This window comes from Megalobrama amblycephala, linkage group LG4 (genome assembly GCF_018812025.1).
Source record: "Megalobrama amblycephala isolate DHTTF-2021 linkage group LG4, ASM1881202v1, whole genome shotgun sequence".
Lineage (NCBI taxonomy): Eukaryota > Metazoa > Chordata > Actinopteri > Cypriniformes > Xenocyprididae > Megalobrama > Megalobrama amblycephala.
Window position 1 is genome coordinate 12,024,201 of NC_063047.1, and position 22,964 is coordinate 12,047,164.

At 36.5% G+C, this 22,964-nt stretch overlaps 2 protein-coding genes across 4 annotated transcripts in view; both read left to right on the top strand.

Moving 5' to 3' along the window:
* cemip2 (cell migration inducing hyaluronidase 2) overlaps positions 1 to 20,891 on the top strand; it is a 34,274-nt gene extending 13,383 nt beyond the window's left edge. Inside the window, exons 5-24 of the mRNA XM_048187565.1 lie at positions 1,488 to 1,657; positions 1,752 to 1,940; positions 4,551 to 4,720; positions 5,377 to 5,589; positions 5,685 to 5,890; positions 6,952 to 7,021; positions 7,640 to 7,768; positions 8,358 to 8,446; positions 10,778 to 10,909; positions 11,016 to 11,051; positions 11,557 to 11,712; positions 11,830 to 12,007; positions 13,008 to 13,223; positions 13,751 to 13,962; positions 14,310 to 14,492; positions 15,584 to 15,812; positions 16,020 to 16,121; positions 18,282 to 18,427; positions 19,086 to 19,192; positions 19,306 to 20,891. Of these exons, the coding sequence (XP_048043522.1) occupies positions 1,488 to 1,657; positions 1,752 to 1,940; positions 4,551 to 4,720; positions 5,377 to 5,589; positions 5,685 to 5,890; positions 6,952 to 7,021; positions 7,640 to 7,768; positions 8,358 to 8,446; positions 10,778 to 10,909; positions 11,016 to 11,051; positions 11,557 to 11,712; positions 11,830 to 12,007; positions 13,008 to 13,223; positions 13,751 to 13,962; positions 14,310 to 14,492; positions 15,584 to 15,812; positions 16,020 to 16,121; positions 18,282 to 18,427; positions 19,086 to 19,192; positions 19,306 to 19,514 (3,142 nt within the window). The 3' untranslated portion in view covers positions 19,515 to 20,891. The remainder of the gene's footprint in view (positions 1 to 1,487; positions 1,658 to 1,751; positions 1,941 to 4,550; positions 4,721 to 5,376; positions 5,590 to 5,684; positions 5,891 to 6,951; positions 7,022 to 7,639; positions 7,769 to 8,357; positions 8,447 to 10,777; positions 10,910 to 11,015; positions 11,052 to 11,556; positions 11,713 to 11,829; positions 12,008 to 13,007; positions 13,224 to 13,750; positions 13,963 to 14,309; positions 14,493 to 15,583; positions 15,813 to 16,019; positions 16,122 to 18,281; positions 18,428 to 19,085; positions 19,193 to 19,305) is intronic.
* A 109-nt stretch (positions 20,892 to 21,000) lies between these two features.
* trpm3 (transient receptor potential cation channel, subfamily M, member 3) overlaps positions 21,001 to 22,964 on the top strand; it is a 193,307-nt gene continuing 191,343 nt past the window's right edge. For 2 of the 3 annotated variants that reach the window (XM_048187558.1, XM_048187563.1), the window contains exon 1: positions 21,001 to 21,168. In XM_048187558.1, coding sequence (XP_048043515.1) covers positions 21,001 to 21,168 — 168 coding nt within the window. Of the gene's footprint in view, positions 21,188 to 22,964 lie in introns of all 3 variants that reach the window. The other variant, XM_048187561.1, reaches the window with a different exon arrangement.

Here is a 22,964-nt window from a genome sequence, read left to right on the forward strand (position 1 = left end):
AAGATGAAAATATGAAAGATGGAACAATAATACAAGTGTGGTTACTGGCCATCATAGACCTCCCACCTCACAGCAGCTAAGTTGGCCTTATTGGTCTCTGTGTGAGTAGTTAGCCACTCTGTTTATCCACAAAGATTTTTTTTACTTGTTGTAAACTGCAGTGAACCACATTCCTTAATTGGAGAAAGTTCAGTGAGACATTATTTTCCAAACCTCTAGGGGCTTTGTGTTTGAGGCTTGGCCTTTTAGAGCTCATATGCGTCAGTATAACAAATAGCAGCTCTGACCTAGTTGCTGTTAAGAAGTGACTGCTATTTTGTTTTGGTGGAAGTATTAATGCTACTACAGAAACAGAAGCCAGTAGCTCCAGAGCCTGTTGAGCCGTAATAGTTTTGTTTTTGGTATTTTTTCCTCTTTTTTCCATTCATTTTCGTTCCATTCTTGCCAAAGCTGAAGGTTGCCATATAGGGAGGGAGGAAGTAGGATTGGTTATATTCTACATCGGGGAATCATTTATGAATTAATTGTGAAAAAAGGTCAAGGAACTCGTTATGCTTATTTTTGGGATTTCACATATAAATTAAAATTCTGTCATCATTTATCACTCTCATGTCATTCCAAACCTTTCTTTCTGCTGGAGACCACAAAAGGACATGTTCAGCAGAATGTTCACACTGCTCTTGTCCATACAATCTAAGTGAATGGTGACACTAGGGGTTGTAAAGCTCCAAAACATGACAAAAAGCATCATAAAAGTGATCCAAATGATTCATGCACTATATTCCAAGTCAACAGCTTTGTGTGAAGAACAGACTGAAATTTAAAGAGAGTTCATCCAAAAATGAAAAATCTGTCACCATTTATATTTTGAAGAATATTCCATTGTATGGCAAAAAAAAAAAAAACAGACACTTCTCTAGATATCTTCTTTTGTGTTACAAAGAAGAAAGACAATCATACGGTTTTGGAACGACATTGAGGATGTGTAAATATGAATTTTTATAAGTGGTGAAGATTCAGATTACTCTTTTTGAAGAAAGCAAAGTCTTTCTTCTTCAGGAAATCACAATTCCACATTTTGGTTTATATTATCATCATAGACTAATGACAGAAATTCAGTTACCTTCAGTTGAATGACAGCTGCTCTTTTCACTGTACTTAATGGGCTGACTAGATAAATAATAGGAAGGAAGGATTCAATTAGTCATTCTCATTTATCCTTGACAGAGTTTGAATTTTTCAGTTTTGGCTGCTCTTCCGTTACATTCCATTTATGTGCAATAACCGATCATCACTTCCACATGGGAGTGCGTTGACAAGTCTAAATGGGAGGAGTCATTCTAATTTGTAATTTATATTTTATTGTTGTTGAACAACTGATTGGTTTTAGCCAGTTTAGATGCTATAAATGCACTATTCCTCAATCTCTCTCGCTCTCTCTCTTTTTTTTTTTTTTTGTAATTATTTATCTCTTATCTCTCTTTTAGGCAGGCATGGGCCTTGGTCTCAGTAATTGGTGGAGGGAATGGTTCTTGCACAGAAGATGTACGAGAACATGAGAACCATGACACAGGTGGCAAGGCGCTGGCTCGCCGAGACTTCGTCACTGTGGATGGTGTGGGTTTCACTGTTACTGCTTACAGTGAGTGGAGTAATGGTACGTTTTGCACAGCACAAAATACAACATCGACCAATAATGTATTAAAAGAAAACCCTTTTAAAACTTGCATTGGTTTTGTTCTACCACAAAGGTTACCCTACAACAGGCTTCCAAGTGGACGCAGTGGATAAAGTAGTTTTGAACTTGCAAGATGATGTTAGCAGCTGGAAACCAGGTGATCGGATTGTGGTGGCCAGCACAGATTATTCCATGCATCAGGCAGAGGAATTCACCCTGCTCCCTTGCCCCCACTGTAACAGGAAACAGGTTCAAATTCAAGGTGAGGTGGTGCTGTGTTTGTGCTAAACAGCATGTATTTCCTCCGGTTTCTTGTGGTGACAAATTACAGTGTTTCTGATCTGAATCTTCCTGTGAATTTGTATACAGCCGAGGTTAAATGATAATAGTGTCATTGAGTTCATGACAGAAAAAGGGTGAGGACTGTTTACCAGAATCTCATAAACAAACTGTCATTTCTGACCAGAGGCCAACAGTGGCTATATAGATAATTCCACCATCATGTACTCCACCCTGTTTAAAACGCAGAAACTTTTTCACTAATTGCTTACCAATGCTAATGTCCCAGCTGGCCTAGTGAGTATAGGAATGTGGACACTTAGGTCACACAAATGTCATTTCGTTAGATAGAAATAAGTCTCTTATGCTCAGCAAGGCTGCATTTATTTCATTAAAATTACAGTACAATTAGTAATATTGTGAAATGCACTATATTGCCAAAAGCATTGGGACATCCCTCCAAATCATTGAATTCAGGTGTTCCAATCACTTCCATGGCCACAGGTGTGTAAAATCAAGCACCTAGGCATGCAGACTGCTTAATGGGTCGCTCTCAGGAGCTCAGTGAATTCAAGCGTGGTGCTGTGATGGTGCACAGGTGGCAACCTAATTCCATTTGTGAAATTTCCTCACTACTAAATATTCCACAGTCAATTGTTTGTGGTATCATAACAAAGTATAAGCAATTGGGAACAACAGCAACTCAGCCATGAAGTGATAAGCCACGTAAAATCACAGAGTGGGGTCAGCACATGCTGAGGTGCACGGTGTGCAGAAGTCGCCAACTTTCTGCAGAGCCAATAGCTACAGACCTCCAAACTTCATGTGGCCTTAAGAGTAGCTCAAGAACAGTGTGTAGAGAGCTTCATGGAATGGGTTTCCATGGCCGAGCAGCTGCATCCAAGCCTTACATCACCAAGTGCAAAGCGTCGGATGCAGTGGTGTAAAGCACGCCACCACTGGACTCTAGAGCAGTGGAGACGTGTTCTCTGGAGTGACGAATCACGCTTCTCTGTCTGGAAATCCAATGGACGAGTCTGGGTTTGGCGGTTGCCAGGTGCCAAGTGTAAAGTTTGGTGGAGGGGGGATTATGGTGTCTTTTGTGTTTCAGGGGTTGGGCTTGGCCCCTTAGTTCCAGTGAAAGGAACTCTAAATGCTTCAGCATACCAAGACATTTTGGACAATTTCATGCTCCCAACTTTGTGGAAACAGTTTGGTGATGGCCCCTTCCTGTTCCAACATGACTGCACACCAGTGAACAAAGCAAGGTCCATAAAGACATGGATGAGCGAGTTTGGTGAGGAGGAACTTGATTGGCCTGCACAGAGTCCTGACCTCAACCCGGCAGAACACCTTTGGGATGAATTAGAGCGGAGACTGTGAGCCAGGCCTTCTCGCCAACATCACTGCCTGACCTCACAAATGTGCTTCTAGAAGAATGGACAAAAATTCCCATAAACACACTCCTAAACCTTGTGGAAATCCTTCTCAGAAGAGTTGAAGCTGTTATAGCTGCAAAGGGTGGGCCAACTCCATATTAAACACTACGGATTAAAAATGGGATGTCATTAAAGTTCATGTGCACATAAAGGCAGGCGTCCCAAAACCTTTGTCAATATAGTGTATTATTACAATTTAAAATAACTGTCGTCTTTTTTAATATATATGTTTTAAAATATAATTTATTCATGTAATGGTAAAACTGAATTTTCAGCAGCCATTACTTCAGTCTTTTTTGTCACATGCTCGAACAGAAATCAAGCTAATTTGGTGCTCAAGTAACATTTCTTATTATTGTCTGTGTTGTGCTGCTTAATATTTTTGTGGAAACCAAATTTTTTTTCAGAGGGTCTTTGAGTAGAAAGTTTAAAAGAATAGCATTTATTTTAAATAGAAATCTTTTGTAACATTATAAATTAATGAAAGTGATTATAAAGTGACTTTTATTCATTTATAATGTTACAAAAGATTTCTTTACAGAAACAAAAGATTTCTTTAAAAAAAGACCCCAAACTTTATGATCATGCATATCTTTAAAGTAAATGCCACTTGAATTGTTATTGTTGTATAATGCTAAAACATTTATACATTATTAAGTGTTTCTTAGGTGTCCAAATACTGTAGTTTCTGTGTTGTGTTGTGTATGTATTACAATATTGCCATTATTCCCAGCACATATGTTAAGTCTTTGGAGAATTGGAAATATCTCCAGTGTCTGGCCTTGTAGTTTAAATGTCACCTCGTGCATTGTGTGCTGTTGGCAAAGCTGTTGCCAGCCCTTATCCTTCCGGAAGGATACTGTGTGCACTCCGGGTGTGCGTAAAGGGCAGTCTGAATGTGTGGACAGGTTTCTTTCCTTCCTGGATCCATTATTTATTTATTTATTTAATTTAAAAAAAAAAAATTTTTAGATAATTTTATCTGCACTCATCTATTTAAATTAATGTTTTTTTTTTTTTTTACTTTTTCATTTTACAAGTTCATTATTTAAGATAAATCTCTCTAAATAATCATATTTTCAAACTTTATCACTAGTCAGTGCTTTTTAAAGGGTGAGTTTTATGGGCTGTGTTTATGTGTTGGAATTTCTCAGGAAAGCCTCAGTTCACCCACGTGGGAGAAATACTGGACGGTGTGGATATGCGTGCGGAGGTGGCTCTCCTCTCAAGGAATATCCTCATTCATGGAGAAATGGAAAACTCCTGCTACGGAAAAAACTGGTGCCAGTACTTTAGCTACGACACCTTCGGGGGACACATCAAGGTCTGTTTGAGGGTCTCTCTGTGTGTGTGTGTGTGTGTGTGTGTGTGTGTGTGTGTGTGTGTGTGAGCGGTTGTGTGTTTATTTAACACTAAGCTGTCTAATGCTGCCATGTGGAGAAATCATAGGCTGTTGTATGTTTGGGTTAGCGCCGGATAATTGATTATAACTCTTTTTTAAATGGAAGGAACTGAAAGTATAATCTTAAATTTGTGTGTTATGTTTGGCAAAAGAATGAACAACACACAGTAGCACTTATACGACTACTCATTTTTTACTAGTCGACTAGATGACGGGTTAGTGTTTACCTTATGTAAATGACTAACCATATATCATGCAGCAGTCTTTGCTGTTTCTGGCAAGTCTAGAGCTGTGGTAGTAGAGAATTTTTTAAAAATGATTATAATTTATTATATTATATTTCTATTTTGTTTTGTTTTATTACTGTTATATTATATTTAAATAATATAATTAATTAATAAATATAATTTTACTTTAATTTAAAAAAAAAAAAAACGTATAAATAATAATGAAGTAATAATGATTAAAAAAAGTAATTATTTTATTTATTATTTGTTATTTTAAAATAAAATTAGAACCACTCACCAACACTTTGTGGTCTTGTGTTTTTTTTTTATCTCCTCCTCGTGTATGTTCAGATTTTGGGGAACTTCTCATCGGTACACCTGTCTCATGTGGAGCTGAAACACATGGGTCAGCAGCAGGAGAAGGGCAGATACCCTGTGAACTTTCATAGGTGTGGAGATGTGGATCAGCGTGGGGGCTACATTGACCCCACCTATGTGAACTCCCTGTCCATCCATCACTCCTTCTCCCGATGCGTTGCTATACACGCCACTAACGGCCTGCTGGTGAGAGAGAAAGATACAGAGTGATAAACAGTGGGCTTGTGTGCACATATAGTAAAGACATTTTGTTTCACCATGTTGTCTTCCTTTTATTTTAGGTTAGGGACACGATTGGCTATGATACGCTTGGACATTGTTTTTTCCTGGAGGATGGGATTGAACAAAGGAACGTATTTTTCCATAACCTAGGCTTGTTGACCAGGCCAGGGACCATTCTACCTACTGACCGCAATGATAGCATGTGCACAGAAATTACAGATAGGGTGCACAAAGCATATATACCATCTCCTGCAACTGAGTGCAAGTAAGATACTATAAACATATATTCATTTTAATATTGCTGAATAGACCTGTAATGCACAATTAGGTCAATATTCACACTTCTTGAAGCCTGTCGGCTTGAAATTGTGCATGCGTAAGTATTTTATCTAAAAGTCTCCTGATGTACAGAGTGCTTGTTCCGCTCTGGATAGCTGACCTTGACAACATGACCTGCTTTATTGTTTGGTCAAATAACAGGAGAAAGGACAGAGATCTCATTTCCTGAGACTCAGCGATAGTCTTTTTCTCTTATCCGGGCAATAAAACACCCAAAGTCCCAGGCAGAGGACAGCTAAGGAGGTGCTGTTTTCAAAAGGATAAAAAGTGTTTTGGGAGCATGTATGTGTTTGTGTATAGAGCTATAGAAGTTCAGGATGAAGATAGATGTTTGAATAGGTTTCAGACTGGTAGATCTTGGATCAAACAGCGAGGTAATGTTGGGGGCAATTCAGTAAACAGCTGCACTTTTGTTTTGTTTTTATTTCTTAGTATTTTTAGTTTTTGTTAGGTTTCACTTGATCTTTGTTAGTTTTAGTTTTTTTTTTTTTTTTTGCCCTGATTTTTTTCTAGTTTTAGTTTATTTCATTTTAGTGTTAGTATTTTAGGGCTACCAAAGATAATATGCCAACTGGTTAACGTGTAATACAATAAGTGCAATAACGTGTTATTGCAGAATGTGCATTTTCACTTCTAATGTAGGCAGGTGTGTACTAAATAATATTGTATTAAATAAACTAACACTAAAATTAATTTTATTTTTATTTTGTTTCAGTTAATCAAAAATATTAGATTAAAAAATAAGAATTGTTTTATCCCAGTTTATTTTAGTTTCAGTTTTGTTAGTTTTTATTTAATCAATTTGACAAAAATATTGATATTAGTTTTTGTTAGCATCACTGTGTTGCTATATTTCAACATCATAACCTTATTCACTAACTCTATTGAATAATGTGTAAAATGTACGAACATATATACATTCTTCATATTTTCAGTATATTTTAAGGTCAAATATCAAAAAGATCCTGTCTTATGTGTGTATTCTAGGGCAGTATCTACATTTTGGATTGCACACCCTAATAATCATTTGATCAGTAACTCAGCAGCTGGATCACAGGTATGAACAATCTTTGATATGACCAAAAGAATAATTTTCACTATGATCTGTAATGAACAGTGAGTAAATGTCTGTTTACAATGTTTTCATGGTATAATAGACCAACTATTTTGTGACTTACTTTGATTAAACTTGTGCTCTTTGAAATTATGCCCACATCTGTGTGATACTGATGATGAGAACATCAAGGCGGTTATGCAATCACAGATAGCATCTCCTCATTCCAATCCTTTATTAAAGATGTTTTTGCCAATATAAATCTGTTCAGTCTGGTGGTATTGTTGTGCTTTGCTTTGTTTGTTTGAGGTTTTGTATATCAAAGGATGAGCCTCCACCCTTTTTTATTAAGTAAATGCTTCTTATGAAGCTGTGCTCTCAGCAGGCCAGGTTAATAGAGACTCAGTCTGGTTTCTGTTATTGATATCAGAGGACTGATAAACTAAAATATTATTCACAGCCCTTCCACTTGTACAAAATAGGGACTTTTTCAAGCAAATTATCAGTCAAATAAGATGTTTAACCTTCAGGGGTGTTGAGGAGTTTTACCATATTTATTATTAAGTGCCTGGTATATACATTTCCCCCCTCATTCTCTATTTCTGATATTTTTTCTCCCAGGATGCAGGAATTTGGTACATTTTCCACAACTCCTCTACAGGTGACTCTCGTGGACTGATTCCAGAGACAAAAGCTGAGCTCACGCCTCTGGGCATCTTCTTTAACAACCGTGTTCATTCCAACTTTAAGGTAATCAAATGCCTTGTGACTCTAACACCAAAACTTCAAAAAATAAAAAGGCCTCAGGATACTTTGACTTTGATTTATAAACACATTTTTGTAAACAATCTTTAGGTGATAAACAGTATCAGTGCTAATGCTTTTTCTCCATCTGCATTTATTGGCCATTTCCCTGTGTTGAAGTTAGCGTTTCCTCCCTCTGGCTCATAACAGTTCAGTTTATAAATCATTTGGGATTTGCAACATTGTATTAAATGTGGCTTCAGGAAAGACTGATGAAATCAATTACAAGTTCAGGTTTTTATTGCACATACTCAAGGCATCTTCGTTATTTTCTCTGAAATGCCTCATTGTTCAAAGTCCCACACAATGTGCTTGTGTGATAGGGTGCTCACTCATACATTTCCCTATACAATAGTTCTCTGTTATCTGCTTGTTTATGTTGGCTGGCTTGAGCTGTGCGTTCAGTGTCGAGGCTGTCCAGGTGCAGAGAAAATCCAGGCTTCTCTTTTACTGCCACTGTATAACTCACTTGGTACCTTATATTGAACATACAGTTTCAAAGTGAAGAGTGATTGCTTCTCTCATCCTGTGTCAGGCTGGCCTCTTTATTGATAGAAAAGTCAAGAGCACCAACGCCACTGCGGCAGACCCACGTGAATACCTCTGTCTCGACAACAGCGCTAGGTGAGTGAATATGGTAAACGTTTCTCTGTGTCCATGGTCTACTGATTCTGCTTATAAAGAAAACACATCTGCCCAGATAGAGTTTCTGCAGTAGTTAGGGAATATGGTAGAGCCGGACAGAGCTCTGGGCCTGTATTTATCAAGCTGAGAATTCATGAAATTTACTCCTACTTTCAAACTTAGGCATAAAAGCAAGTTATCAAATTTCTTAATGCTAAGAATCACTCTTACTCTCCCAGTTATTTAAGACGGCTCGAGAGGTCTCTCAAGTGGTTAGGAGTTTTCCAGTAGGGGCTTGTGATGGCACTGAAGAGACAGACATGTGCAAATCTTTCAGGGGAGCAAGAATGTTTTTGAAATGTTTGACGACGAGCAGTTAATCAAATGGTATCATTTGGGCAGAGCAGGCATCTTTGTCAGAGCTGATTAATGTTGGGCTGAATTGTTTGACTAAGGGGCAGTTCACATATCGCTTTTGCACGCGCAAATTCATTATTTCAAATGTAGGTGCCAGCAAGCATCTTATTATAAGTGTTAAGCATCAAGTTATAGGAACTAGCCACTAGGATAGTTCCCCTCCTCTAAAGTAGGAGCTAATTTAGTTTCCAGAACTAAAATCGTTCCTAGTTCCTGCGGCACGAACACGCTAAAATCTGGGTACTTCAGCAAATAGTTCTAGGAACTATGAAAAGGTTCCTCCGGTGCGAAAGGCCCTTTATAAATATACAGTGTGCCAAGTTGTGTATATGCTGTAGGTGTATGTTACTCCCTCTTTAATTTCAGATATTGTGACTGTATTTCGTGTCAACATGTTACTCTTTAAAATTTGTGGGTGAATCTTACAAAAACCTAGTTCAGATTTTTCAGCAAAACATAATTTAGGCATTGTGACATAATTTCAAAATAAACAAATTCTCCAAAATTACCATAATGTGTATGGACATTTTATTTATGTGTTTACATATATTTACATATCTATTTATTTATAAAACATTTACACACACATATACACACACACACATATATATTTTCAGAAGGTTCAGTTATGACATTTTGATTGTAAAAAATAAAGATGTAAAAAAAAAAAAAATGAATAGTTCACAATGAACTATCTATAATAAATATACAGTACAGTCCAAAAGTTTGGAACCACTAAGATTTTTAATGTTTTTAAAAGAAGTTTCGTCTGCTCACCAAGGCTACATTTATTTAATTACAAATACAGTAAAAACAGTAATATTGTGAAATATTATTACAATTTAAAATAACTGTGTCCTATATAAATATATTTGACAAAGTAATTTATTCCTGTGATGCAAAGCTGAATTTTCAGCATCGTTACTCCAGTCTTCAGTGTCACATGATCCTTCAGAAATCATTCTAATATGCTGATTTGCTGCTCAATAAACATGATTATTTTTAATTTCATGATTATTTTAAAATCATGATTATTATTATATTCAATAAGAAACAATATGATTATTTTCAATGTTGAAAACAGTTGTGTACCGTTTTTTTTCAGGATTCCTTAATGAATAGAAAGTTCAAAAGAACAGCATTTATCTGAAATACAAAGCTTCTGTAGCATTATACACTACCGTTCAAAAGTTTGGGGTCAGTAAGAATTTTTATTTTTATTTTTTTGAAAAGAAATTAAAGAAATGAATACTTTTATTCAGCAAGGATGCATTAAATCAATCAAAAGTGGCAGTAAAGACATTTATAATGTTACAAAAGATTAGATTTCAAATAAACACTGTTCTTGTGAACTTTCTATTCATCAAATAATCCTGAAAAAAAATATTGTACACAAATATTTTGTACAATTGTACACATTAAATGTTTCTTGAGCAGCAGATCAGCATATTAGAATGATTTCTGAAGGATCATGTGACACTGAAGACTGGAGTAATGATGCTGAAAATTCAGCTTTGCCATCACAAGAATAAATTACTTTGTGAAATATATTCAAATAGAAAACAGTTATTTTAAATTGTAATAATATTTCACAATATTACTGTTTTTTACTGTATTTTTAATTAAATAAATGTAGCCTTGGTGAGCAGACGAAACTTCTTTTAAAAACATTAAAAATCTTAGTGGTTTCAAACTTTTGGACTGTACTGTATATAGAAAATAGACTTAAGTATAAATCAGCATACTTCAAAAGCAGTGTAATAAATACTAATATGTGTACATACTTAAATTGAAATACTATATATTTTTCATATTACAGTTAAAAAAGACGTAATATGACATTTGTATGAGAAAGCAGCACTAACATTTTCTTCTGAAGGTAAAATTTCTCATTGTTTGACATTGCTTTCTCAGGTTCAGGCCTCATGAGAACTCTGATCCAAGCAGGCCACGGGTGGCCGCACTCATTGACACGCTCATCTCCTTTAAAAACAATGATCTGGGGGCCTGGATTCGTGGAGGTGACATCATCGTACGAAACTCAGGGTAGGGGACAAAACCTTTTAATTTTAGACCCGTTAAGCTTAACCTTTTGAGAAGCTTTTTGCATAAATCCAATATAGCAATATTCTGATTTTTGTTTTTCTGATAGATTTGCAGACAATGGTGTTGGACTGTCATTTGCAAGGTACTTTGTCATTTTAATTTTTATTAGACCTGCCATCATCTAATTATGATCTCATTAATCGCAAGTTAATCACATATATTGATAATTCTTGAGAAAAATCCTCAAATGAAAAGAATGCAAAGCCTTCTCAAAAAAATGAAGGTGGTACATTGTCTTAAATTGCTCCAATGTTAGGAAGTCCCTGATTTACAAAATTTACGGATGGTTCCAGAGACATGATTAATTGCATTCATCTTTTTTGCATTCATTTTTTATTATTTTCACAAAAAGTAATGAATTGACAGCCGTAGTTTGTGCAGGCATGTTCTTGCTGTCTATGTCTCTGGCTGCAGGCATATTAATTTAAAGGAACATCTTTTTATTTTGCTGAAACAGTTACAATCTGATTGGCAAATGTGTGTAAGCATGTGAACTTGCCTGCACTAGTGTTCTACATCAGCCTCCTAAGGCAAGCAGTTAATGAAACAACTAAAGTGTTTCACTCCCTTCCTTCTCCTCACTGCAGTGATGGCAGCTACCCTAAAGATGAGGGCTCCAGTCAGGAGGTCTCCCAGTCTCTGTTTGTTGGTGAGAGCAGAAATCGTGGCACCAATGGAGGGCAAAATAAATACTGGGGAATTGGTGGTGTAGATGGAAAGATGAGGACTCTACCAAGAAACAAGTATGTGAGAGAAGAAATAAAGGGAAAATAGAGAATAGTATTATTAACACAAACTTTCAGAAAATAAATTATTTGCTTAATGTGAATATTGTTTGTCTTTTGCTCCTTTCTTTTCAGGACGTTTCCGATCAGAGGTTTTCAAATAAATGATGGTCCAGTGAGGATCTTGGACAGCACGTTTCAGGCCTTCAGTCCCACGACTGAGCGCTTCACCATGGCTGTGGGATTCAGCCTGAAAAACATCTGGCAGCTGACACCCAGAAATAACCTTTCCTCTCTCGCCTTCCAGCCTAGTGTGAGTGCACATACACATACAGATACACATTTAGCCTTGGAATCTGTTCAGTCGCCCTCTGATACTGTTATACTACTATACTGTGATTGCTAAACCACTTCAGTTTAACCACCTCAGTTTAATTGCTTCTGTGAAAATTTTTTTAATACTACAGAATAAAAATTGTGCACGTTGTTTTTAACTTTTTGTAACATTTTTGTTGTTGCATTTTTGTTTAGTTTTAAATTTTATTTTCTCCTTTTTATTTCTGTATCTTGTATTAACAGTCTGTAATTTCAGTTTAGTTTAGTTTTCACTCTATAACTGTATTTTTCAGTGTTTTATATTTTGTTTGTTTATTGATTCATATTTATTTTATTTATGATATTTTGGGACTGCCAAAGTTAGTGTGTTAACTTTCAAAATATATTGTTTCAAAAATGAATTCATGGCCATTTTTATATTATTTTAGTTAGTTTTGGAGTCATGAAAACTAAACAGTTTTTTGGCATTTTCACCTGTAATTAGATTTTATGACTTTTTATGAATTTTTTTTTTTTTGGTCACAGACAACCATAGACTAATTACAGGGACTGGCCCCCTGGGGCGACCTGGACTTAATTGCATTTCTCAAGGTCATAGAGATTTTTTTTTTTTTTTTTTTTCGAGATAATCCACCTAATCTGTAATAATCTGTAATAAAGTGTTGCTAAAGCTTGTACTTATTGCCTATTCCTCAAGGAGAGACAACACATCTGGTTGTTCTCTCCTGATTGGTCACCATCTGCTCTGGTGCTGAGTAATGAAATAATATCCTGTTTTGGCAGCTTGGTATTTAGCATATGTTAAAAAGAGCCCTTGGAAAGGTCTTTAAGTGTGGTCATATTTTGCCTCACTTGTTGTGTTTGAATGGTGCCACATTGATTCTCAGTAACAAAACTTAATTTCTGAGATTTTATAGGTTTTTAGAATCTTTCCGTTTACATTATTCATGACCAGTGATCCCCTTTCAATCATCTAGGTGACTCTAAGAGCATTTTTTGGTCGACCGGGCGAGTGGTTTGAGCAGAATGATCTGGATGGCGATAAAAATTCAATCTTTCATGACCTGGATGGCTCGATCAGCAATTACGCAGATACATATGTGGCAAGGGCCGACAACTTCCTGATCCGCCACCCTCAATGTGTGGATGTTCCTCAGTGGAATGGGGTTGTGTGCAGTGGCAAATACTCTCAGGTAAAGAAATAGATCTTTCATATTTCTTTTGCAATTTCATGTCATGTTCATAATATGCAAGTACACGACCGTTCAAAAGTTTTGGGTCTCACCAAAAAGTGCATTTATTTGATCATAAATACAGTAAAAGCAGTAATATTGGCAAAGCTGAATTTTCAGCAGCAATTTACTCCTGTCCTCAGTGTCACATGGTCCTTCAGAAATCATTCTATGCTGATTTGGTGCTCAAGTAACATTTCTTCTTTTTATCAATATTACAAACATTTGTGAAGCTTAATATTTTTTTGTGGAAACTGTGATAATTTTTTTTCAGGATTCATTGATGAATAGAAATTTCTTGTAACAATATAACTCTTTTGATCAACAAAATAACTCTCTTTTGATCAATTAAATGCATCCTTGCTGAATAAACATTCATTTCTTTAAAAAAACAAATCTTATTGACCCCAAACCTTAGAATGGTAGTGTATACTGTATATTGTTAACTCTTTTTACTTCCTAAACAATGTGACTTATGTTCTATATAGGTGTACATACAGACACAGGGCACGTCTAATCTGAGCCTGTCCATCAGCAGAGATGAGTACCCTGAAAAGCCCATGGTTCTCAGAGGTATCAGAACCCAGACAGCACCAACCCAGCAATACCAGCCTGTACTGATGATGGGCAAGAGCTACACAGTGCACTGGAATGGACCTGCACCCAGAGAAACAGTCCTGTCACTTATTAATTTTGACCAGTAAGTAAAAAAGGAGGAATGTGATCCCCCCGTATCTAAAACAAAACATTATTCACTAAAGAAGGGATGGGCAACTCTGGTCCTAGAGGGTCACTGTCCTGCAGAGTTTAGCTGGCTTGATTAACTCCCCTGCCTGTAGCTTTCTAGTAATCCTGAAGACACTGATTAGCTTGTTCAGGTGTGTTTGGTTTGGAGCTAAACTTGGCAGAACAGCGGCCCTTCAGGACCAAAGTTGCCCATCCATGCACTAAACTATATAACCTTGAGATTTAGTAAGTAACATGCATTAGTAACAGACATGTTTCTCATGCTAGAAGCAATCTGATGTTTTTTTGTTGCTTTTGCAGGGGTGATTGGGCTCTTCTCGGTCTCTGCTACCCCAGTGAAACAGTATTCCAGATCACATCAGACATCTACAACAAGCAGAACAATAGCTTTGATGGCATAGAGGACTATGGCCCTGTGTCATCATTTTCAGACCTAGAGAAACGACAGCAGGAAAGGAAGTACTTTTTCGACAAATCTGTTGGGTAGGAATACATTTATTTTATGTATAGACATGCCTTTATCAATAAATCATTTATTTCACAAAAAGCTGTGGGGCTCCTGGGAATCAAATTAGGTCTTGTGAAGTTATGCATTTTGTTGAATTTTCAAATGTTTACCTTAAAAAGTACTAAAATTACTTTTAATAGAATATACAAATTCTATATTATTACACTAAAAACTAAAATCTGTTGTTTTAAGTGCCAAGTGAATAATGATATAATGTACAGTATAAAAAATTGGATATTCATTTTTTTTTTTTGATCTGTTATAACATTTAACAGTGTTAATTATTAGATGACTGCAAAGGTAATCTGAATGTAAAAAAAGAGAAATTAGCATGCAAGCTTGTACATCCAATATTAGCCAATGTCAATAACTTAAAGACAAATCTCAGTATCATATAATTACGATAATGGATATGGTAGTGATATGCACTACCGTTCAAAATTTTGAATGTTTTTTGAAAGAAGTCTCTTATGCCCACCATTTTTTATGATAAAAATACAGTAAAAACTGTAATATTGTGAAATATTACAATTTTATATAACGGTTTTCTAGTTAAATATATTTTCTTTCAATGTAATTTTTCCTGTGAAGAAAAGAATAGTGTTTCTTTGAAATAGAAACATTACAAATGTCTTTACTGTCACTTTTAATCAATGAAAGTATTAATTTCTTTCAATCATTCAAAATTTTACTGACTTCAAATTTTTGTGATTCCTCTTTCTGCTATTGATTGCACAAACAGCTAGTTCTAACCCAAATTCACATCATTGGCTGAGACAGTATTGTTCTGTCAGGCTCATCCTGATGCCCAATCAAACAGAGCCATGTTTTGATATCGACAGAGCCACATTGTTTACACTTTTCGGTGGAATTGACCCATAAATGGCTTAGTTATAGTCTCTACAAATTTTAATTTTAATGTATAGCATATTGTTTGCTAATTTTCTCGCAATGCCTCTGGATTTTGCCTGTGTTGTCCTACTTCCTTTTAAATTATGTTGTCACATACAGATAAATTATTGTTTACAGTGCAGTCTGACACATTAAGCCTGTGTTTAACCTCCAGTTTGTTATGGCTGTATGCACGAGCTCGGCACAGACGAGAAGGCCATAGCTACTGCTCTACCGCAGGCTGTGAGAGAGTGAAGATCATCGCCACCATACTTGCCAACCAAAAGACTCAGACCTGCAACTGCACCGCTAATGCCTACCCCAAATACAGCAAGCGTGCCAGCAACACAGTGCCTATGCCAAAGCCGAACACAGAGCCCTGCAGAGCCTGTGGGGCCTCACAGGTAAGTACAGTCCAAGCTCCATATGAACAGACAACATCATTTGTGTAGCTCAGTTTGTGTGGAACAGGCTTTGAACTGTGTGCCAGAGATGGACTGACTGTCCATCTGCCATCCTGACCAAGAGCCTTACCTTGCGTTTTCTGGGTAATTGTAACATGGAGTCAATAAACTGTCAATCCTGAGTGACTTTTATTTTCCTCTCTGTAGTTTGCCTTCTCAAGTGAGCCATGGAACAGCTACCTCCAAACCCAGATCAAATCCCTTAGTGTAAAAGAAGAACAGGATAATGACACACAAGCCTTTATCACTGTGAGTGTGACCATTTAACGCATTCATTTAATCTTGGGAAAATTGTACAAGTGTTCACCAGTTTAGTAAGTAAAATGTAAGAATGTATAGCTTTAAGATTGTTTAGCTTTAACTTTGGCACCCTTAAAATACTAAAACTACAATAAAATAAATATTGTTAACTCTGTTAAATCACTTTGTATTTAAAAAAAATGTCAGGGATGTCTAGTTTGTTTTATAATTTAATAATTTTTTAATATAATTTTTTTATAATTGATTTACAATTGATTGTGGACATTTTTTGTTTTTAATTTTTTTTCTTAGTTTTGCAGTCATGACAATGTATTTTAGTTTATGTATATGAGAATATATGTAAAGATTTTATACACATACACGCGCGCGCACACACACACACACCTAAATACATACAGTGCTCAGCGTAAATGTGTACACCCCCTTTGAAAAATAGCATTTTGAACAATATCTCAAAGAACACAAAAACAATTTCCAAAATGTTGACAAGACTAAGTTTAATATAACATCTGTTTTACTTATAACATCAAAAAGTAAGGTTAATAATATAACTTAGATTACACATTTTTCAGTTTTACTCAAATTAGGGTGATGCAAAAATGAGTACACCCCAAAACCAAAACTACTACATCTAGTACTTTGTATGGCCTCCATGATTTTTAATGACAGCACCAAGTCTTCTAGGCATGGAATGAACAAGTTGGCGACAATTTGCAATATCGATCTTTTTCCATTCTTCAAGAATGACCTCTTTTAGAGACTGGATGCTAGATGGAGAGTGATGCTCAACTTGTCTCTTCAGAATTCCCCATACGTGTTCGATTGGGTTCAGATCAGGAGCCACTGAATCAGCCTGTTCTTCTTCAGAAATCCAACAGTGGCCAGATGTGTGTTTAGGATCATTGTCATGTTGGAAAAGTGCACGACGACCAAGGGCACAGAGTGATGGTAGCATCTTCTCTTTCAGTATAGAGCAGTACATCTGTGAATTCATGATGCCATCAATGAAATGCAGCTCCTCGACACCAGCAGCACTCATGCAGCCCCACATAAGGACACTGCCACCACCATGTTTCACTGTAGGCACCATGCATTTGTCTTTGTATTCCTCACCTTTGCGATGCCTTACAGTTTGGAGCCATCAGTTCCAAAAACATTTATCTTGGTCTCATCACTCCAGAGTATAGAGTCCCAGTAGTCTTCATCTTTGTCAGCATGGTTCCTAGCCAACTCTAGGTGGGCATTTTTGTGCCTCGGCTTTAGGAGAGGCTTCTTTCGAGGACGGCACCCATGCATGCCATTCCTCTGCAGTGTACGCTGTATTGTGTCACGGGAAATAGTCACCCCAGTTTGGCTTTCTACTTCTTTAGATAACTGCAGTTAACTTGCATGCCGATTTTCTTCAGCCCTTCTCATCAGAAGACGCTCCTGTTGAGGTATTAACTTCCGTGGACGACCTGGACGTCTCTGTGAGATGGTTGCAGTTCCATCTTTTTTTAAATTTTTGTACCACTTTTGCTATAGTATTCTGACTGATAAGTAAAGCTTTGCTGATCTTCTTGTAGCCTTCACCTTTCTGGTGTGAAAAAATGATTTTCTTTCTCAGGTCTTGTGACATTTCTCTTCCATGTGGTGCCATTGCTGACAGCATGAAATGGGAAGGGGTTTTAACACCCTTTTATAGTCAACTGTCTGCCAGACATGTGTAATGAATTGTTAAATTAGACATCTGTAGTCTAAAATTTAGCTTTGCTCCAGAGACTTTCAGTGGGGTGTACTCATTTTTGCATCACCCTAATTTGAGTAAAACTGAAAATTTTGTTCTCTAAGTTATATTATTAACCTTACTTTCATGTTATAAGTTAAACAGATGTTGTGTAAAACTTAGTCTTGTCAACATTTTGGAAATTGTTTTTGTGTTCATTGAGATATTGTTTAAAATGTTACTTTTCAAAGGGGGTGTACTCATTTAAGCTGAGCACTGAACATATATATAGGGGGGTTGCCTTTTTTGACAATGTAGAGGACAGGAAATTAGAATATTCAGATGCGTTTCCTTTATTTTACTTCCTCTATTTTACTCCTTTTGTGTATGCATTAAGTACCAAAGGTTGTTAACATGTAAAAATGTTTTGTGTTCTCTTTTAGGTAAATGCAGAGAGGTTTGACCTCAACCAGTCAGGGTTCCTCCTAGTTACTGTGGACGCATGCTCTGGAAAAGTCACAAAGAGCTTATTGTTTTCGAAGCTGGACACTAAAACAGAACAGTATTTTAAAACTGGAATTATGAAGAGGTGAGGGGTCAAAGTTGTGGTTTGGGGTTTAAAACTGCACGTTTGGAGGTTAGGAGACGTTGGCAGAGGTGAACAGCTTGAGAGGCGGCTTACAGTGTTTATTGAGGGAGCTAGTGATGAGTGTAAGGATTTATGCAGTGCAGATTTGATGTACTAATGATTTAATTGAGTATATACATTACTGTTCATAAGTTTGGGGTCAGTAATTTCTTCTTGAAAGAAATTAATATTTATATTCAGCAAGGAATATATTTATTTTTTACATAAGGTGTCTATATCAAATTACTGCTGCTCTTTTGCACAATTGTTTTCAACATTTAATAGTAAAAGCAAATGTTTCTTCATTACCAAATCAGCATGTTAGAATGATTTCTGAAAGATTATGTGACACTGAAGACTGGAGTAATAGTGCTGAAAATTCAGCTTTGCCACCATTTTTACTGTATTATTGATGAAATAAATGGTGTGGCTGTATTTTGATTAGCCTTAGTGAACATAAGAGACTTCTTTCCAAAACATCTTACCAACCCCAAACCTTTGAACAGTGTATATTCACTGTTTTGGACCATCTGTTATTATGAACCTTTTATTTTCTTTTATTAAGGTGAGAGATTTCAATATTTCATTGTATAGACTAAATCATTTGGGTTCTTTGCAGGTCTATAGTTCTTCTTGCCACAAGAGGTCAGCCTGATGACATTTCTGGTGCTGCACAATATCTGGTCCCTTTGGGATCTGCTAAAACGCCAGATCTTCAGAAGAAAGGTAAGGTATTTCTACAACATTTAAAAAAAATAAAAATAAATAACTGTCAAGATCTGTTTTTCCTAGGCGAGGTTTACTTTAGGTTTGCTGATTCCTATGATGTCTCTTTACAGACGCCATTGCTTTCTTTGGGTTTCTTGGTCCGGGAGGTCCTTCACCACAGCCATGGTCCTCTCTGTTGGCCTGCCAAGGCACCAAGGTGCTGGGATTACTGGAAAGGTTCATTCCCCTGTCCCTAGAGGAATACTCTTGTCCACCACAAAAAGACCCTCCCATACGGATGGATCTTGAACTCCTGAGAAAATCTCTTAGCCAAAAGTGAGCCTTTACTAGATGTGAATATACAACGCAACCAGCGAATGAATGTGAACTTATGAACGTAATTTATTTTGGCAAAGAAAAGCATTAATGGACTTTGAACAAGTATTTTATTAATTGAGTGAAAGTATTTGTTTGTTTGTCGTTTTGTCCTGCTTGGTTGTGTTTTGTCATAAATGTTACAGCACAAAGTGATGCACTTTTTTAAAACACACCAAACATCTTTATTCCAAACTGGATAACAAATGGACAGGACAAGCTAGAAGTACATCAGCAAAGCTGAAGGATGGTTTTGCAGTTCAGTATCACCTGTGCAGAAGTACAGCACAATACAAATGGTCATATGGTGGCCTCTTTTCCTCCTCCTACCATCTGCAGGTGTAAATGATACTCAGACTTTCCTTCTCTGTTATTTATTCCTCTTAAATTATTGGGACATGTCATTATTTAATTGTGTCATTCTGGTTTTTACTGCTGCTCACACACCAATGACTCAGTATATACTTTCACACTTGATATTAGACAGTATTCATGTTTCGTTTTAACACAAATCATTAAATACATCTAAAATATTTTTCATAAAACAATAAACTATTGTCTAGTGTTAGAATGTGTATATAGAAAAGGTGTTTAATCAGTTAGCCACTTAAGTTTTGTGCACTATGAGGTCACTTGCCATTTATCAGAGGAAGTCACACAATCCTAAACTTAAAAAAAAACATTCTCTCATCATTTATTCACTTTTGTCTTGTTCCAAACCTGTATTTCTTTTTTTAAATGGAACTTAAAAGGAGATACAGAAGCAGGTACCATTTTATTTCCATTGAATGGAGAAAAACAATGAAAGTGAATGGTGACCAAGGCTGTGATTCTACCCGTCTCATCTCATTTTGTGTTTGAATGAAGGAATAAATAAAATCATATACGTTTGGAACAACATGAGGGTAAGTAAATGACAGAGCTTTTATTTTTGGGTTTACTGTCCCTTTAAGATAATGTCCATTATCAATTACAATGCCTTTGTAGTACCATCACTTAGCTTGAGAGATGTAACATCTCATATGAAAAGTATTGTCATTATTTTGGTTGAAATGGAAGCCTGAATTGTCTGGATGTGACTTTTTTTATTTTTGAATTAGTTAGGCTACTTGTTAACCACTGTACAAAGAGTTTTATTGGTCATTTGAAACCGAGATAGTAGTTTTGTAAACTGTTTCTAAGAGATGCAAGTTTGTCCCAAGTATATGGGTGTTGTTGCCTCCAGAATTATTTTTTTATTTGTACATTTTTTTTTTACTAGCTATGCTTTTGTGCTGTAATTTGATGTTTTGAAATTCAGATAAGATATTACAAAACTTATAAAACAAAAACTTTGTTGTCATGTTGGCTTTTGTGTTTGTGACAATGAAAGTGAGGCATAAAATACATGTAGGCACTCAAGTGACCACTAGGGGGTATCCTTGCTTTACAAGGATGTTGAAGTTGTCATCATGGACTACCACTGTTTCCAGCACCAGTGCCCCTGTAAGTCTTGCGTGATCATCCTGGTCGTCGAGCTTGGTCTCATAACAGGAACGGGTCAACGGGATTCAGGCATTACCCGTCATATCAGAAGGAGTGTGAAATATGAAGGGAGACACAGACACGGACATTCGGAAGTGAGATCTCATAAATCATGTAGGCTTCAAACGCACGCAACATAACGTCTGTTTTCCTCTTCCAATTACAATTTTTCTGCCTTTCTTAGCTCCTTACTCTTTCTTCTGGACGATTATACATGTTAACGTGACAAGTGGTAACTTAGCTCAGAAGCTTAGAATCGATATAACGTTACTGAATCGTTTGTTTACAGCTCAGACTTGATTTCCCCTGTCGCTAAGTTATATCGGACACAAATGTTTGTCTATTTAACATAAATGGATTAAATAAGAATATATTTTTAGTAAAAATACTTTAGCTTTTCATAGAGACGTGACTGATCAAAGAACATAGGAAGGCTCACATGTTCCCGCCGAAATCTTCCTCGCGCGGGAATATTGTCTTCGTGATTAAAGGTGCTAAAGAGGATGTTTTGTTTTATACATTTTTGCAATATTACTTGAAACTGTCTTTGCTAACTGATAAAAGACTATTTATTAGGTGCACTGAAAGTAATAATATTAATATACATCATCTGTGCACGAGGTAGGGCCTTAAAAACATCAGCCAATCGCGTAAACGATTGGCCCTCTGGCTTGTCAATCACTGCCGTGACGTTCCTTGTGAGAGACGAGCGTGGCTGCGCGCTCCAGTAACTTTCCACACTCCACAGGCGCCACATGCAATGTTTTTGTCAGGAGACAGAAATAACAACAGCAGATTATGAGTTACCTGCGGTGAGTCCGACATAATGAATCCACAAACACGACACAGCAAATGCCGGTGGTAAACACTCGTGTTCCAATACTCGTGCATGAGTTTTGGGAGGCGTTCTCTTGAAATGAGCTGTGAAGGAGGGGGGTTGTTCTTACGCATGCGCTCATTTCAAAAACTCACTAACAGTCTTTGGATTCTCAGTCGACGAAAAAATCATCTCTATCACCTTTAACTTCTGTCACGCTACTCAGTTCACACAGATGTAAGCAGCATAGCGTGGATGGCCTCTGACAGAACCAGAACAATAAATAAATAAATAAAAAACTCCTCACTCCTCACTATTTTTGTTGAAATCCGATGGTGAGGCCTTCATAGCCAGCAATGACATTTCCTCTCTCAAGATCCATTAAAGTACTAAAAACATATTTAAATCAGTTCATGTGAGTACAGTGGTTTAATATTAATATTATAAAGCAACGATAATATTTTTGGTGCGCCAAAAAAACAATAGTGATGGCCGATTTTAAAACACTGCTTCATGAAGCTTCGGAGTGTTATGAATCAGAGCATCATGATTCGGATCGCGTGTCAAACCGCAAAACTGCTGAAATCACGTGACTTTGGCGCTCCGAACCGCTGATTCCACACGCTGATTCATCTGTGCTCCGAAGCTTCCTGAAACAGTGTTTTAGATTCGCCATCACTATATAAGTCGTTATTTATTTTTATTTTTTTTGGTGCACAAAAAATATTCTTGTCGCTTTATAATATAAATATTGAACCACTGTACTCACATGAACTGATTTTAATATGTTTTTAGTACCTTTATGAATCTTGAGAGAGGAAATGCCATTGCTGGCTATGGAGGCCTCACTGAGCCATCGGATTTCAACAAAAATGTCTTAATTTGCGTTCCGAAGATGAACGAAGGTCTTACGGGTGTGGAACGGCATGAGGGTGATTAATAAATGACATTATTTTCATTTTTGGGTGAACTAACCCTTTAAGTTCTAGCTTGCTGGCAAACAATCAGTGTAATCTGATACAGTATGAACTGGTAATGGTCTTGTTGGGTTTTTTCACATGCTGAAGCTAAAAT